Source organism: Apodemus sylvaticus, chromosome 16, assembly GCF_947179515.1.
Source record: "Apodemus sylvaticus chromosome 16, mApoSyl1.1, whole genome shotgun sequence".
Lineage (NCBI taxonomy): Eukaryota > Metazoa > Chordata > Mammalia > Rodentia > Muridae > Apodemus > Apodemus sylvaticus.
Genome location: NC_067487.1, coordinates 52,943,813 through 52,960,260, shown reverse-complemented (window position 1 = coordinate 52,960,260; position 16,448 = coordinate 52,943,813). Strand labels below are relative to the sequence as shown.

General features: G+C 42.7%; 1 protein-coding gene across 1 annotated transcript in view; it reads right to left on the bottom strand.

The window, feature by feature from the left end:
* Positions 1-1,789: 1,789 nt before the first annotated feature.
* Positions 1,790-16,448, bottom strand: part of Zswim6 (zinc finger SWIM-type containing 6) — a 160,199-nt gene continuing 145,540 nt past the window's right edge. The window contains exons 9-14 of the mRNA XM_052159520.1: positions 15,674-15,934; positions 10,879-11,014; positions 8,068-8,225; positions 7,254-7,417; positions 5,675-5,756; positions 1,790-4,437 (exon numbers count right to left, since the gene is read on the bottom strand). Of these exons, the coding sequence (XP_052015480.1) occupies positions 3,575-4,437; positions 5,675-5,756; positions 7,254-7,417; positions 8,068-8,225; positions 10,879-11,014; positions 15,674-15,934 (1,664 nt within the window). The 3' untranslated portion in view covers positions 1,790-3,574. The remainder of the gene's footprint in view (positions 4,438-5,674; positions 5,757-7,253; positions 7,418-8,067; positions 8,226-10,878; positions 11,015-15,673; positions 15,935-16,448) is intronic.

Here is a 16,448-nt window from a genome sequence, read left to right as displayed (position 1 = left end):
CATATGCCTAAGGTAACCTCAGTGTTCATTCAACTGACAACCAATATTTGAAGGTCATGAAATACTTGCCACCCCCCAAACTATAGCTCTTATTCTCAAATAACGGACCCAATAAAAGCTCCAACTAGGAGTCAACTCTGGATGATCTAAATATGTTACTTCTATTTCTCCTTCCTGCTAATTCGAATTTAGTCTCAGAATGTTTCTTAGCACCAGACTCCTGGAGACGAGAATGCGTGTACACGGATCGGTTTATCTGAGGAATGCTGACACCAAACTGAGGACTGGTGGGACAGTGCTGTGGCTCCCCATCACTCTTCAAAAAACTCATGTCTAAGTACTTCCTGTGTAGACAGCCCATGGAAACAAGGCTAGTTTTCACCAGGGAATAGGTCACTTCCTGGCAGCTGGAAGTCACCTATCATCTTCCTGATGCCACCGCTGCCTTCTGGCCGGTTACTTTATATGGAATGTCCCAGTGCTTACATCAACTTATATCTGCCCTTAGCGATATGAACTATTACAAAACTGAGTAAGATTATGATAAGAGAGGCAATTCTGTACCACTGCATAGGTTTGATTCTATATCACCACGTAGGTTTTATTTCTTCTAGGCTTTTGGACTTTCGATGTCACCAGAGATTCATTTATCTTCACTTCTACTTACTGGCTTAACGCCTTGACATCTGTAATCTACCTTTAAGAACAGATGTTAGACTAAGAATATTTTAAAAGGAACTGTCTCCTGAAAGTGGAGATCCTCGCAACAACAAAACCATAAAACAAAAAAAAAAGCACCCTCCCCCTTTTATTATTCCTATTTCTGGGTATGTATCCACATTCACACAGTTGGAAAGTTTTCCAAGAAATATGCCAATTAAAAGCAGCAGTGTTGACAACAGCCAAAATCAGAAGCGGCATCTGGGTCCAAGGTCCGCTGATGGATGGGTCAGTAAACAACGTGGTCGATCTGTGTGATGGGATGGAGTGCATGCAGCCTTCAAAACCGGGGAATTCTGGCATGTGCGTGCTTCTACATGGAAGAAGTGGGAAGACCGGTCGCAAGAAGACTGCATAGGTTCCCTTGGAGGAAGCATCCAAAGCAGCTAATTGGTAACAAAAGAGTAGACTGGCATTTACCAGGCACCAGAGGAAGGAGTTGTCACCTGTTCCATTCTGCAAGCTTGAGAAATTTCTGTTCATCTACTATACAGTAATGTTAAAACTGTTAAAATATTGCACTGAACTGTACACTTAGCAGTACAGTTTGTGGTATTCTAAAATGCACACACATACTACATTGTCACCTTTCTCAACATCTCTGGTAGAGGTAGTTGTAGCACAGACCTATACTGAATCTATAGAATTTATCTTATAATTTCCTTTAAAACCACATATGCTCAAAGCCTTACAATCTTAGCATTTATTAAATATATGAAGTACTTAGCACCCTAAATTATAGTCATTAATCAGGGAGAGATGATGAACTATACTGTACAGTTGAAACCAATTAGCTACTGTCCCGTTTTTAATCTTTGAGGTCCTCTCATTTATACCTGTCTCCGATACCAGGCAGACTGACTGCTCTTGTTTTGTTTGCCACTGTGTCTCTAGGACCTAAGAAAGTGCCCGGAATACAGGGCATAAATATTTGGAGAATGTATAGAATTGTTATTATAAACACTTAGATGCAGTAATAGTTAATAACCACACAATTCAAGTGTAACAAGGTAGATATACCATAAAGGAGGCAGAATCAACTTTCAAAAAACTAATTTTAATCAAAACAAAAATTGTTGATCATTAACAAGTTTATAAAACAGTGATTTAGTTACATAAATAAATTGATATTAGTGTATCAAATCTTAATTACTTTCAACTTCATGAGCATGTTTACATGAGTGAAGAAGTACAACCTTTTTTTTTTCTTTTTACCTATTATAATAAATAAAATGGAGCGCATGAAATAGTTCTTCTAAACAAAAATACCTACAAACAGACGTCTAGCATGTTTTCTAATGAAGGGAACAAGAGACACGGGGACAACTTTTGCACCAAAACATAAAGTTGCTTTAAAAAGCACAAGGTTACAGAACCATCAGCTAAAGTAAAGACACTGCACTGTAACCAAGGTTGGTATTTCAATAACATAATGGACAGTTTGGTAGTTAGATCTCCAGTTTGGTTATTTTAAAGCATTAAGACAAAGGCAAGATAGAAGGCTGCTCTTGTTTGGGTAATTCTAGAGAAAATAAAATATATTAAAAAAAGAGAGAGAGAGAACTGAAAAGTAGAACAGTCATACCTACACAACTTTCTGTCCTGCACAAAGTCAAAATACCTATGCAGAATAGATATATAATATATATAATGTTATCTGTGCACAAACGTTAGCTTATTAGCTCACTGCAAAGGCGTAATGTATCATGTCAATTGTTTTGGAAAACATTTTGCGTTTTGTGTCAAAAGGATATTTTAAGTTTCCTAGGCTAGGAGGCACGAACCCCAGTTCTGGCATACTGGATGTTCTTAATGCTAAGGCTTGCTGCTCCGGTGTGTGTTGCCCCTCTTTATTCGAGTGCCTGTTACAAGCATGTGTGGTGTAGTGGTTGTTGGTGTCTGTGTGTATACATATACATATGTATACAGAAGCTGTATAGATATATATACGTATAGAATCCTCCCGATAGATCTCAGTCCAACTACGCAGTCGGTCGGTCGGTGGCTCTGCGTCAACGCCCAGCATGAAGGTCACCGCCCGAGCCAACCCCGAAGCAAGGCGCACTTGTAGTCCTTCTGATAAGTTTTCTCTCCATTTTTTGTTTTTGTTTAAAACCAAGCTACTGCAGCTTCAAGTATTTTTGCATTACATAGAATATTTTTTATAAATTAGTTAATGTTATATTTTCAATATTCAGACATATACTATAATATATATACAGTACAATAAATGCTCTCATTCTTTTTTTTTTTTTAATTTTTTGGATAAATCCCTGAGAATGTATGTTGACAGTCGCTAAGTTTCCACATGCACAAGCGTCGTGTGCCATGCTTCTGGGCGGGCAGCACTGCGAAGCCGCGGTCAGCCTTTCACTGCTAGCTATTTCCTTTTGTCGGTTTGTTAAATATGCTGAGAATGTGAGGATGAGTTACAAAGGAGTAAAGCTGAATCCATTCGAGGTACTTATCACAGGATGGAGGTGTTCTGTTTGGTTTTTAAAGCCATTTCAATTATTTTTTTTTGAGGCTGTGAACGTATACAGAAAACAGGAGAGCTATGTGGACTTTCGCCACTTGACAACATATACTCAGTGTAAACCAAACCTTCTCAACCTCTCTCACACAAACCAATAAAAAAAAAAAAAATCAAAAACAAAAGGAAAGAAAAGGGGAAAAACTTAAAAACACACAAACTTTCACAACATGACAATTTAGTCTGCAAACGCAATATAACTATACACATATAATACCGGTGTGGCTCTGTTCTTTAAGTTAAAAAGGGTACAAAGGCAGGCTCAAGTAAAAACAAACCGCCCCTCCCGCCCCCTCCCCCACCCCATTCATACAAGTTCTATCAACCAAACCTCTCCCGAACCAACATCATCAGTTTCTTTTTGCCTTTGTAGATTTGTTTCAGGTTGTCAATAAACTGTGTAAACTGAATGTGTCCATCATGTGCCATTAGGAAGGTCTCTCGGGCCTTGCTGAGGAACTCGATAAACTCACTATAGTGCCGAGGACTGATGTGTGTGAGCCGTGAGTGCGTTGTGTTGATATAGGCCCCGATCGTGGCGTCCAAGAGCTGCCGCAAGGGGGCTTTGTCCAGTGACATGAGCTTGCCAGAGTTCCTCCTTCCGTGAAGTCCCACCATGCCAGGAGTGGTCAGGGTGCACCTGCGCAAAATGTCTGACAGTACCGTCGCGCACTTGACGCTCTTGACCACCAGAGGTATTATAGCTGCGAGCTCATTCTTACCAAGGGAGTGACTGAGCGCACAGGCCCACAGAACGTCGTTAATGGCAGGGTGCGTGTCCTGATTGTAGCTCAGGTTGAGATGGGTCATGGCCAGCGTGGCCAGCTTGTAGGCCCTCATGGGGTACCCGCGGTGCTCCATGTACCGTGCTATTGTGAAGAGCTGGGTGTAGCTCATGCCGGTGGTCGCAGCATCGAGGACAATTTGGTACGCCGTCTCAAAAGCTATGTGATCCTTTTCACAGAGGGTCAGTGCAGAGAGGGCGCAGTTCTGCGGGTCCTTCATGGCACACTGCAATGCCAGCGTCCGGGCACTGCTGGCCAGCTTTTCCTGTTGGTGGCAGTCCAGGTGGAGGCGGACTATGGTGCTGTTGGACATCACAGTAGTCGCAACGATACTCGTGGCCTCCGTGGGAGTAAAGAGTGTGAACCAGCTCTGCATGATGCTGTCCAGGGCATAAACGCCTGCAAGGAGCAGAAACAAACCCCGTTACTGCTAACAGGAAGTTGGGATAAGGCTCTGTTTGCACTTTCACAATTGATGCTCGAATCGTTAACCATCACAGAATGTGAGCTAGACCAGAAACCCTGAAGGTAATGTGCCTGGGAGAAGCCTTCTAGAATAGGGTTACGTGCATTGTGATTCTGTGAAATGCTGTCCTGTAATGGAGAAGCAGCCCTCTTGGTGGCTGGTACTTGCATTGTGTTGCTTGTCATCAGACAATGGTTTGTTACTGAGTACTCCTTCACTGGGGCCTCTTGTCAGTCATGCACTGTAGAACTGGAGGCCAACAAAATAAAAAAGGGGCAACCTTCCTACAAATAGGGACTTAATATATGTGGTGTGGCATGTTTAAGTTTAAAAAATACACAACACAAAACTTTAAGACTAATGATTAAGAAAATATCACCCAGACTCAGGAGAGTGAAAAGAAGCGGACCCTGCAGACGACACAGGCGCTGAAAACAGCTTGTAGAGGTTTTAACTGCCTGCACTCAGAGCTCACCTACTCAAAGCAGCAGTTGGCCCTGGCCCGCGGCAGGGGTGTGGGCACTTCTAAAAGCCCTTTGTATTGTTTCAGCAACAGAGCACTTTAATAATCTAAGGCTAATTCTCATACTGAGATCAAGCTGACACTGCTGACCTAGCGCGTCTCACGAGGAGGAGTAGTCAGCTATCTGACAGTGTCTCCCGTTGGACTCTCAAGGCAATGCCTTCTCAGTGAGCTGTGCCTCCTGTGATGCGCACAGGAAAGGCTGTTTAAGCAGCCATGGCCGCCACTGTCTGTGCTGCACTCTTTCTGGGACAGAGCACTTTTTGAAGTCCTGCAAAGGGGAGACCATAGGCTTCCAGGGCTCTGTAAGTGACAGCCGACAGACAACCAGATGTTGATTCTCTTACGGCCAGCTACAATTTCTCACACACTTTGAAGTCCATCCAGATCACACAGGTGGTTGTCCTCTCTGGGAGGAATGAGGTGGATATAGGAACCGAGTGCCAGGCTCATTCACCAACTCCCTCCATTTAAATTAAGAGGCCAGAGCTGCCCATTCTGACAGTTTAGAGGCTCTGTGCATCTGAGGGGCAGGGTCTGGAGCAGAGTCCCTGGCATGCGCTAGTGGGCGGGCACGGGGGTTTCTCAGACTGTGAGATGAAATTGGATCGCAAGCAATCGTGCGGCTCCTCCCCTATGTTACCTACCCACTTCAGTAGCACACGTCACCAGCCACCGCACCATTTCTCGACGTCGCCAATTGAGGGTTGACAGTGTCATTCGCATGACCTAGAAGAGCAAGGTAACAAAAATGTTTTCAAGGCAATTTTATATCAATGAGGAAAAAACCCAATTCATCTCCCCGAGTAAACTGCTAGGTAGACTCTATTCCCAGAGGGCCAGAAAGCACTTGATTTAAAGATCTACAGTCTATCTGGAGCTGTCCTTGGCGTCCCCAGCTGGTCTTGCCCTGTCCTGGGAGGCAGGAAGCCCACTAGCCACATGTGGTAACTGGCAAAGCCATTCAATGTCTTTTCTTGTGTGAGTCAAAGTATGGGATTGATAAAATGAGCAGTGTCTGGCTTTTTCTTGTCTTTCCTAGCATTAGTATTCTTAGTCACTATTTCTGAGGTTTCTTATGAATTTATCAAAAAAAAAAATGGTGGGGACATGGATGGGTAAAGATTGCTTTAGAATAGTAACTCTGGTTCCTCCTTCCATCTCTGACCGTGATGGTCACGCAGCTCTATGGGAAGAAACCATGTTTGGCAGCACTGCTGATCTCTCCCCCGCCTCCATTCTACTAAGGATTTCCAAGATAAACTTATTCACCTCCGTATGTTCATAACGTATCTAATATCTGAAAGCCTTAGAAAGAGCCTATGGGATTCTTTCTTGGGTTCTAGAAAGAATGAGGCAAGGGGGTGAGTTTTCACCAACTCGCCATTTACCCAGAATTCCAAGAGTGCAGAGAAATTACATTAATGTTCCTTTCTGCATCATACCCTCAACAATTTTTAACAAAATAAGCCAAATAACAAGAATTTTTGTTTAAGAAAATGAATTCTGACCACATTTAAAAGCAATCTCTGCATCTTGGTTTATAGAGTACCTCATGCTACAGTGGCACATGCATTTGTCCCACTGCACTAAACATTATTAATACATCACTGAAAGGAAGAATCAATAACTTAGAAAACGATCAATAATGTAATCAGGGCATTCGAATTCCCATGCTTAGGTAGGGCATAACTACTTCCTAATGAGTGAGAACTCAAATGGCAGCACAGGCTTCACAAAGTCCCCACAGTTCCTGGTCTGCAGCGTGCCCTGTAAGGGCGAGCATTACTAGGCTGAGGGACTCCAAACGTCCCTGCATTAGTGTGCTGCAGCAATCGCAAGCAGGAACCAGGCTGATCGCCCCATCTTTTCACCCAGTTCTCTTGGTGCATAAAAAGGAGACAGAACTGTCCAATGTAAACATCAATAAAAATTCATACTGCCTCTGAAATGTCAACCCTTACAACTGAGTCTTTACTGCACGCTAACCTTAGGTCTCTGGTCGGCAGTATCTTTCCACTCACTCACAAGAGAAATAGAAATCTTAAAGCTATAAGCCAGGAAAAAAATGCTTTTAAAGCTGAGGAACACACATGAGAATTCCAACTGTGTGGCTGCCTTAGCTGGGACTGCAATCTGGCTGAGCTAAAGTGACCAGAGCTCTCAAAGATGGTGCTGTCAAAGAGTCCAACACACTGGTGGCGCCCCAGGAAGGACCAGTAGTACCTGCAGGCCCAGCTCCAGAGACACTTTCAAAAGAGTGATGTCTGGCAAACTGTCCATGAGAGTTGCGATTTTAAATGCGTCCTGGGCAAGCTTGAAGATGTGTGATGAGGAGTGAATGTTTTTCTGGATGGATTCTAATACTGTCTCCAGCCTCCGGACATCGCCTACAAGGACCAAGGGAAAGCCAAATCAAACGGAATCCAATGTAGGTGAAGTAATGCAAATAGAGAAAAGCCATGCAACCACACATGGGGCAAACCCCGAGGACAAGGACATGAAACACAAAGCACATGTTCACTTCCCTGGGAGGCTCCCAGCTGGAACAGGTGCTATGACTAAGGTCCCATAGCCACTGGAGAGTTTATTCACCTCAGCTTCTTCACATGACGATTGGCCAAGTCACACCCCCACCCCCCAGTGGCTAAAAGCACATATAGCGGAGCCAACCAACATGGGAGAACAAACAGCTCTTCAGGCTTCTGTGTATGTGAATATTTCAAGGTCAACAAAACTAGCCACATCTTTTGTTCTATTTCTAAATCACAATGATTTAGTATTTTCTATTGTGGGCAGGGTGCTGCACAATAGGTAACATGATATAAAGAAAGATGACGTCAGGCTCAAACGAGCGGCACCCATTTGCCTCAGGAGTAAAGCATGGTCAGTATCTTTAACAAGGTTCTTTGAAAGTTATTTGATAGTAATGCTACTGTGGAGAATTTGAGTGAAACACAATGATAACAAGGTCTTCTGGGGGTGGGGGAGGAAAGAGTGCAAACCACTACAACGATGAGGTTTTCAGATATCACACTACCTTTGGCTGCAGTTAGCATGGTGGATGCCAGCTCACACTGCTGGGACTCAATGTGACTCAAAGTGAACCAGCGAGGGTATCGGTTGGGGACGACTGATGCAATGTGGTGGGGGCGGGAGAGGTCTCCTGTTGGAGCAGTAGATTCCAATACTAGTAACCTGCAATGAGAGGGGAAGGAAGACCGTCTCGTCATTATTGGTCCCTTACCCTGGCCACAGGAAGCCAGCATCGTGGGGCATGGGTTTGGGAACTGTACCGCTCTGTTCCTTTTCATTCCTGGGCAGCGTCACTGAGAAAACTGCATGACATTCAGGGACACCCAGACACAAGAATTATGAAATATGAGTTTTAATCTCCGTGAACTATTTTTTAATCTTATCGTGCATTAAAAAATAACTAGATTAAAATGGATATTTTAAGACAGAGACTGCAACAGAGAGCGGTGGATAAAAAGTCCTAACTTGTCAAAACATAAAGGGAAGGAGCTAAAATGGGCTCCTTTGCCTACATTTGTAAGTTCTGACGGAGTTTATTTCTGTGACCTCAGGAAGCTGAAGTTAACTTACATTTATCAACCAAAGGCTGAACAGAACCGAACATGAATTTAGTATGATTTCTGACTTCAATTATGTTCACAATAAACAATTCTCAAAAACAAATCTCATTAGTGACCTCTTCTCAAAGAAAGTACCAAGGAGATCAGCAGCTTAGTTCTAACTGGAATGCCTTAAGAACTGTCAACACATGGGCTCCTCCAGCCCCCAGTGAGGGACTATGAAGTAAGAGCGAGCCCTCAGAGTCGGAGACCGTCCAGGGTCTGCCCAGAGACACCAAACGACTCGCTCACTCCGCTCACTCCGTTTTTATCTAGGGTCATCAAGATGGTAAATTACAAAGTGCGGTGGGCAAGGAGTGAGAATTTCCACAGGATTGTTATTTCAGCTTTTAAAAGAATTCAAGAACAACGCTGGTCTCCCTAGCCAGACTCTTGCTGAGTTGCTACAAAGCAGTCAACAGCCCTGGGAAGGAAGGTGAGGCGAGCAGAGGAGCTGACCTTTCTTGACCCCTCTCTCAGGTGTAAGGAGCACACGGGGCTCCACTTCCCTTTTCCTTCCGCGCTTCCTGGCATCCTGCCATGATGCCAATCTGGTGCTTTGCCTTCTGTGGGGTACCGGGAGCAGGGCAGAGAGAGCAGAGGAGAAGGCAGGTCCCTGTGCCCTGCTAGCACCCCAGGCGGTCATCAGGACAGCAGATTCCTTTCCATAAGCCCCAAGTACACAGATCAGCTGCCACTTCACCCTTCAGCTCCAGCCTGAAGCAGCAGCAGTACTGGCGGCATCATATTAAGTTTCTTCCAAGTGGAAGTCTTAGGATTAGAGCAAGTATACAGGCGAACATCTGCCCCACAGAAGACTTTTTTTGTTTTGTTTTGTTTTGTTTTGTTTTTTTGAGACAGGGTTTCTCTGTGTAGCCCTGGCTGTCCTGGAACTCACTCTGTAGACCAGGCTGGCCTCAAACTCAGAAATTCACCTGCCTCTGTCTCCCAAGTGCTGGGATTAAAGGCGTGCGCCACCACCACCACCCGGCTCCCCAGAAGACTATTTCAACTTCAAAATATTGGGAATTTAAATCCACTTATGAAAGTGTACTCTAAACTGTAAACCAAGTGGTATAAAACAATTTTTTGGGAAGGGACTGTTGATCGTGTTACTTATTTACTTTTTTGGCAATTTAAAGATTAACAAGAGTATCAGAAGATTCCTCTAATACTTTATTAATTTCTCCCGTGGTCAAAAGGGCATGTGAATTACATGCCAGCCCTGAGAAGTGTAGTCAGAGAGGTATACACACGTGTGTGCACATATACACACACAGACACATACACTGCCCTAGCCCTGCACAACTATGACATAATCGACTAGCACATGATCCTTACACAAATACAAGAGAGATGTAAGAGTAATGTTGGTGGCACCAGTAGTTCTTAGGCTGATACACGTGCCGATCTTATTTCCATTACAGACAAGGACGAAAAGTCTCATGGAATCTGACATTCTCAAGCTTTTAGATCTCTACAGGGCTTGGCTTTAGTCTATTATTATAATATATAATACGAACTTTCCATTATAAACACCAGAGTGATTTATAATTTAAAAAAGCGAAAGGGGAAGGCCCCAGCTTTAAGAGTGGCACATGCTCCCTCAGGCTCTGAAGGTTGAATAGGTTACATACAAGATTTAGAAGCAGGCGCTTAACAATACATCAGAAAGTATCAACCTTGAGCAAATTCATGATAAAAGCAATTATTTGGTGAATTAATCTTTCAAAGAAAGTGAGACACAAGTAAGTTGGCAGAGACTGTTTTCACTGCCATGATCAAAAATACTGAGGAGGGGACGGGAGCAGTGGCACTAACAGACCCTGAGGGAGGCCTAGCGAGGCCTCCTGTAACCAGACCCATCCTGCCCGGCTTCCTGTATTGCTGCTGCCGCGGGGGTCTCAAATTCGAAGGCTTTCCTCATTGTCACACTGGTTCTAGAGCACAGGTTACTTCACTCCCACATTCTACCACTAAGAGAAGAGGCTATGAGGGCCGCGGCCTAACGGCAGCTAAGAAAACCACGCTCCTTTTAGAGCAAAATCAAAACACAGCAAACACATTTCCTCACAACAATTTAGGGAGCAAATAAATAATATCTTTAGCTTCTCTGTTGCCTGTAAGAGACATGACTGAGTATGAGGTCAGCTAATGACCATTTCTCCCAAAGGGAAATGCAGACTGCCTCGCAGGGCTGGGCTGGAGATACGTACCGCATTGCTCTCAGTGCAATTTTGTATGCTAATTCAGCATCATGAGGTAGGAGAGAGGTGAAGAGATACTTGGCAAACGTGTGCATTGGAACACTCTCCCGATGGATTATCTCACCTAAGCCACTATATGGTCCAGCTGTGGAAGAGAACATACAGTTTACATTCCAAAAGAACAAACTAACAGCCCTTACGAACTGTATTTAAAATTCTTTATAAAAATTTACAGCTAATAGAGTTAAGAATTTGAACTAAGTTAACAGTAGAAAGGAAAAAAAATCCTTAGTCAAAATGCTCCTGAGGACACAGTACCCAATGCAGGCTTTAAGTTCCCCAAGTGCTCGCCTGCAAAACAGGAACCAGGGAACCCAGGAGCAGAGCTCACACAAGGACCTCCCATAAAGAGTCCCTCGGAAGCACACTCTGCAGAGCGTGACAAAGTTCTTTCTTAGTATATGTTAACTGAGCAGTCGCATATGACAATGCACAGCTTGGCTATGGCCCCTCCATCTTGACTGACAGCCCACCACGTCCAGAAAAGAGCCCAGTCTCACATCCGGGAGGACACTGAGGCCACAGCACAGGGCTCAGCATGCTACTGTTTCTAATAAGAAGAAATGGTAATTCCATGAAGTGATTAATAAGTTACTCATTTGGTATTCACTATAAGCAAAGGAAAAACATTAAAATAATGAGAATGCACTCTTCTGGGCTCCAGCAGGCCAATTTTGAAAGCAAAATTACATTTAAGCTGTCAAAACTCATTTCTTAGTAAATTCTGACAGGTGCGGTGGCAGCACTGGTCCCCTGTGAGCTCCCCAAACGCTTATCTCAGAGGAAGTCCAGGCTTCAGCCTCGAAAGGAGACCACAGTGGTTAGTCCTAACACTCAAGACTCAGTGCTCTGAGGTTTAGTTACTGTAAAGTGTTTAATAAATTGGTTTCCGTGTCACCTTTGGGTAACATTTGTTTCATGATTTCTAGAATTATGAGCTATGACACTAGTGCTTAGAGAACACAACACATTTGTTTTCCATGAGAAAATTACTTTGGAAAAGAATTTAGAATGCCAGAAATGAAGTTCAGAAGAAAGGTGAGACAGGTTTACTGAACTCAGTTTTGGGCAGGAGTATAGTACATTCTAGATCATTCTATAATGATCTAAAAGTCATTTTGTAATTTAATTTTCAGGTTAGTATTTTTTCTCTTCTTCTTCTTCTTTCTCCTTCTTTCTCCTTCTTCCTCCTTCTTCCTCCTCCTCCTCCTCCTTTTTTTTTTTTTTTTTTTGGTTTTTTTTCGACACAGGGTTTCTCTGTGTAGTCCTGACTGTCCTGGAACTCACTCTGTAGATCAGGCTGGTCTCCAACTCAGAAATCCACCTGCCTCTGCTTCCCAAGTGCTGGGATTAATGGTGTGGTCTACCACTGTCTGGGGTCAGGTTAGTATTTTTTAAGTTATTAAGTTATTCACTATTTAAATACTTTGAAAATCACAGACAATTCATACTTTAGCCTTAATTACAATCCCTGATGAATTTCTAATTTTGCCAAGTCTACTAATTTCTGTAAGACATTTCAAAATACTTAGTAATACAGCATTTGTGAAAAGTAGATACAGTGTTACAACGCACCTTTTGTTCACAAAATAGGTTGCCTTACTGATAAACTAAATATTTACGAATCTCCAAATAGCAGAAATCCTACCCCAACGTGAACATATTTTAGACACACTCTATGAAATAATTATGCTTAAATAAGGTTCTAGAGCAGTGCACTGAAATAACAGGATTAGTGCTGTTTTTACTCTGCCATGAACTCTTCAAGCTACAATAATGACCAGCCTGGCAAAATACGCCCACCAGTGGTGTAATCTTAGAGACAGCATGGAGTAAAGAATCACTCTCTGATAATACTTAAGGCCTGCTGTACAAGTCAGAACCAAACCTGGATCTAAGAACCTGTGCCTACACAAGCCACAGCCCTCAAGGGAGAAGCTACTACCACCATGTAGCTAAGTGAGCCTAATATTAATTAACTCCTAATGACCTATCATTCTACCCATTGATTAGTACATCATTCAGCCCTCAGCACAGAAGCTTTGTTTTGAAGTAGATGGCAGTTAACAGTGGCTCACAACTGGTCAAAGAATAAAGGGCTGAAATGAGCAGCCCTCGATGGGACATACATACATACATACATACATACATACATACATATCTCACCTCTTCCTCCCAAGGATTAGAGGCCACTGTGAAGAGGACAGAGAGACTGAGAGCTAACAGTAATGAAATAGCTTTCTGGAAAGGTCTGGAAAGGAACTCACAGCAGCTACTCCAGCATGCATGAGGACTTGCTAAGTTCAAGCCGGATAGAGTTCCAGCATGGCATGGCATGGCATGGGGGGAAGAGGAGGCGAGTATTTACTTCTATCCTTAACTAAAAAGCCATTAGCAACTCATAGTTGCTTGGAGAGGTAGACCCCATGTCCTTCAGGGTATGGCTGCTGGGAGGCTCACCATGCTCCAGTGACATTTTACACACCCAAGAGTATATAGGAGCAGTTCAAAGCAGACTTGAGCTTTTGTTTTTAAGAGGACAAAGAGTTGGGTGGGTAGGGACCTGGGAGGGTCTGAAGGAGGAAGGTGAGGAGGATTCAAAATTCTCCAAGAACTACTTTTTATGGGGGGGGGGGGGGAAGGACTGTCAAATAGCTTGCTATGTCTCTGTCAAGTAAGGAGGGAAGGAGGGAGGGAGGGAGGGCGCTCCTGAGAAGCAGAGTTGGCCAAGCCCTTGGTCTTGGATTCCAGTCTCTGTAAATTCCCAAAACCCTGTGAGAAATAAAAAGCTACTCTACCACCTGGCTATCACTTGGGGTGGGGTGTGGGGGGGTGTGGGGGGGTACAGTGTGCAGGCGACTGAACCCTCTGGCTCTGTTTTACCTCAGGACAGGTTACAGCAATCTATACTGCAGCCTGCTCTTCTTCCTCACGCTTTCTCCATTCCCTCAATGGTTCCCTTTGAACACACTACGTTATCTGTTTTTTATTATTATTCAGCGAAAGTCAGAATGAATAATCAACAAGTAAAACACCACATCTGGTAGTACAAAATCACTTTTAGATTAATAATGACTATAATCCCAGAATTCAAGTGTACTAAATAACAAAACCCTGATGTCTGGCACAAAGTTTTCCCAACCGTACTTGTCTAACGTGTGACTAAGCTACCTGTGCGGCCAGCGGAGAGTCAGTCTCAGCAACAGTGGCTACAGTCCCCTCTTCTCGGTGTCAGGACTACTAGGACATTCCTGACTCCTGTAACCACTGTGAATGCATGCATGGAGAACTCCGGGAGCTCTGGCCTCGACTCACTGACTGAGCCTGTTGTCTTTAGTGTTTACGGAAATGGCCCTCAGCCTCCTGTGACCAACCTAGTCCTGTCCCCGCTACCCCTGGGCTCCAGAGGGCCAGAAAAAAAAATGATTAGTGTGAATTAATTGAAAGCTAAGAGTAAAAACAAACAAACAAAAACCGAGAACCAAAAATAACAGACAAAGAGAGAGTTAAAAAGAAAAAAGGTAAATGATAAAGATACCACACACTAACTATCAGCTTTGAAAAACTGCATGTCCTCTTCCAGAACTTCAATATACTGTCAAAAGTCGGGATAAACCACGACCACACTGAAAAGACTTGTGGCCAATGATGTTGTTTAGATATCAAAAGAGATTATGTGGTAGGAAACTGAAAAATAAAAGTAGTTAAATAATCAGGATTAGTCTTGAAAATATCCAGGACAGGCCTTTCATCTTTATATATTAATAAATGAATAACAGTTAACAATGACAAATTACAGGAGAACACTTCAAAATTTAAAATGGGATTTTTTGTCTCCTCCCAGCCCCCAATGAAGAATCATATTAAGGTTTGCTTTAAGAACATTTCCCTTTTAAAATGTATAAATGTATAATATATTTGAAAAAAATATTATCTCTCAAATAGATGCTTAGTTTTGGGAAAATTGAAGAGGTCTTATATTAGTATTTCCTCTAAAGTATGTAGCAGTCCATGATATAAAATGTGAACACATTTTACCACCAATCACAGAAAAATCCCAGGATCACAGCACACATCTCAAAGAGATTTCTATCAATAAGACAACTAACTTGCCCATACTATGTTATACTAATTACACTTACATTTCTGAGAAAACCTATATTAGCAACAGTGCCAACCAAAACCTAGACCTTACGAAATCAAGAAAATCCCCTGTTGCTTCAGGTCTTCTATGAAGCCTTTTCCTCGGTGAACCTATGCCTAATGGACCTTGTGACATTATTAACGAACAGAAGAACCCACTCATTCCTGCAGCTGAGTTCTTTCTTGGCAATTAAACATGACACTGCAAGGCCAGATGTTGTGAGAGCCAATAAAGCTACAGGAATGCCAATCAGTTTCTACTTTCTATTTACTTGATCAAGCAAATAGGAACACTGGTACCGAGAACATCTCACTAAGTATCAACACTGCATTTATCTCAGGAGCCACATAGCCTAAATAAAAATAGCCCATTACAAAGTGACCTCAAATGGGGCTGATTTCAAACAAGCTATCCTATATGACAACCTAAATCAAGTGATAAAAACCTAAACATATATAGTTGCAGTCGGTTGGCAGGTTTCTTAGTAACCACACCTTAGGTGATCTGTGAGTCTATCCTACCATATCCAGTGTATCCACACCGTTCTCTTAACAGAACAAAGGTTAGTAGTACACAAACCAGACCCCTTTAGCACGTTACCTTCTAATAGGAAGACTGCTTGCTTGCGAAAAATTTTCACCAGTGTGTCATCCAATTCGATTTCCTGAAGCTTAGAAATGAGCTGCTCCTCATTCCGGCAGACTTTCTCTTGTGTGTACAGCCCATCAGGCATGATTCGCTGCTGCCCCAGCCCTATGAGGGCTGCCTCCACAGCCAGGGTTACGTACGACTCCCCTTCTTCTAGGAACTTATGTGCGGGCAGATGGTGGTACTCCAGGGACTTGCACTGTCCCACGTTGTCTATAAAATGCCACCAAGAGGGTACTTGTTACATTCAGTACTGACAGGCACAAATTACATGTTCTAAGCAGTACTGGTGACTGAATTCACTTAACTCTGAGAAAGTCAGATCATCCAATTTTTATGTTAAAATGCAAAGCTTTCTAGTATATTTTAAACCATGACTATGGATGATAAAGTGAATGCTTTCTGGGATTAGGATTTGTGGGGTACTAAGGATCTTAAAGAGTGGAAAAGATATTAAACAAAAATAAAATTACATGACATCAGAGTTATAAGACTCATTATACTGTATAAACAATATATGCTAATAATAAAAAGTTGATGTTAAAAATTACACGACTATAATGATATATTTTAAGATGTGCATAAAAATGTTTTCATACTTTTTCTGTAATAGTAACATTTCCACTGAGATCAATGAAGAATACAGTATATGCAACTCAATTTCAGGGTCCTTTTGTTATCTAAGATCATCCAATGCCAGAAAAGCATTTTTTTTTGACTCAGTTCA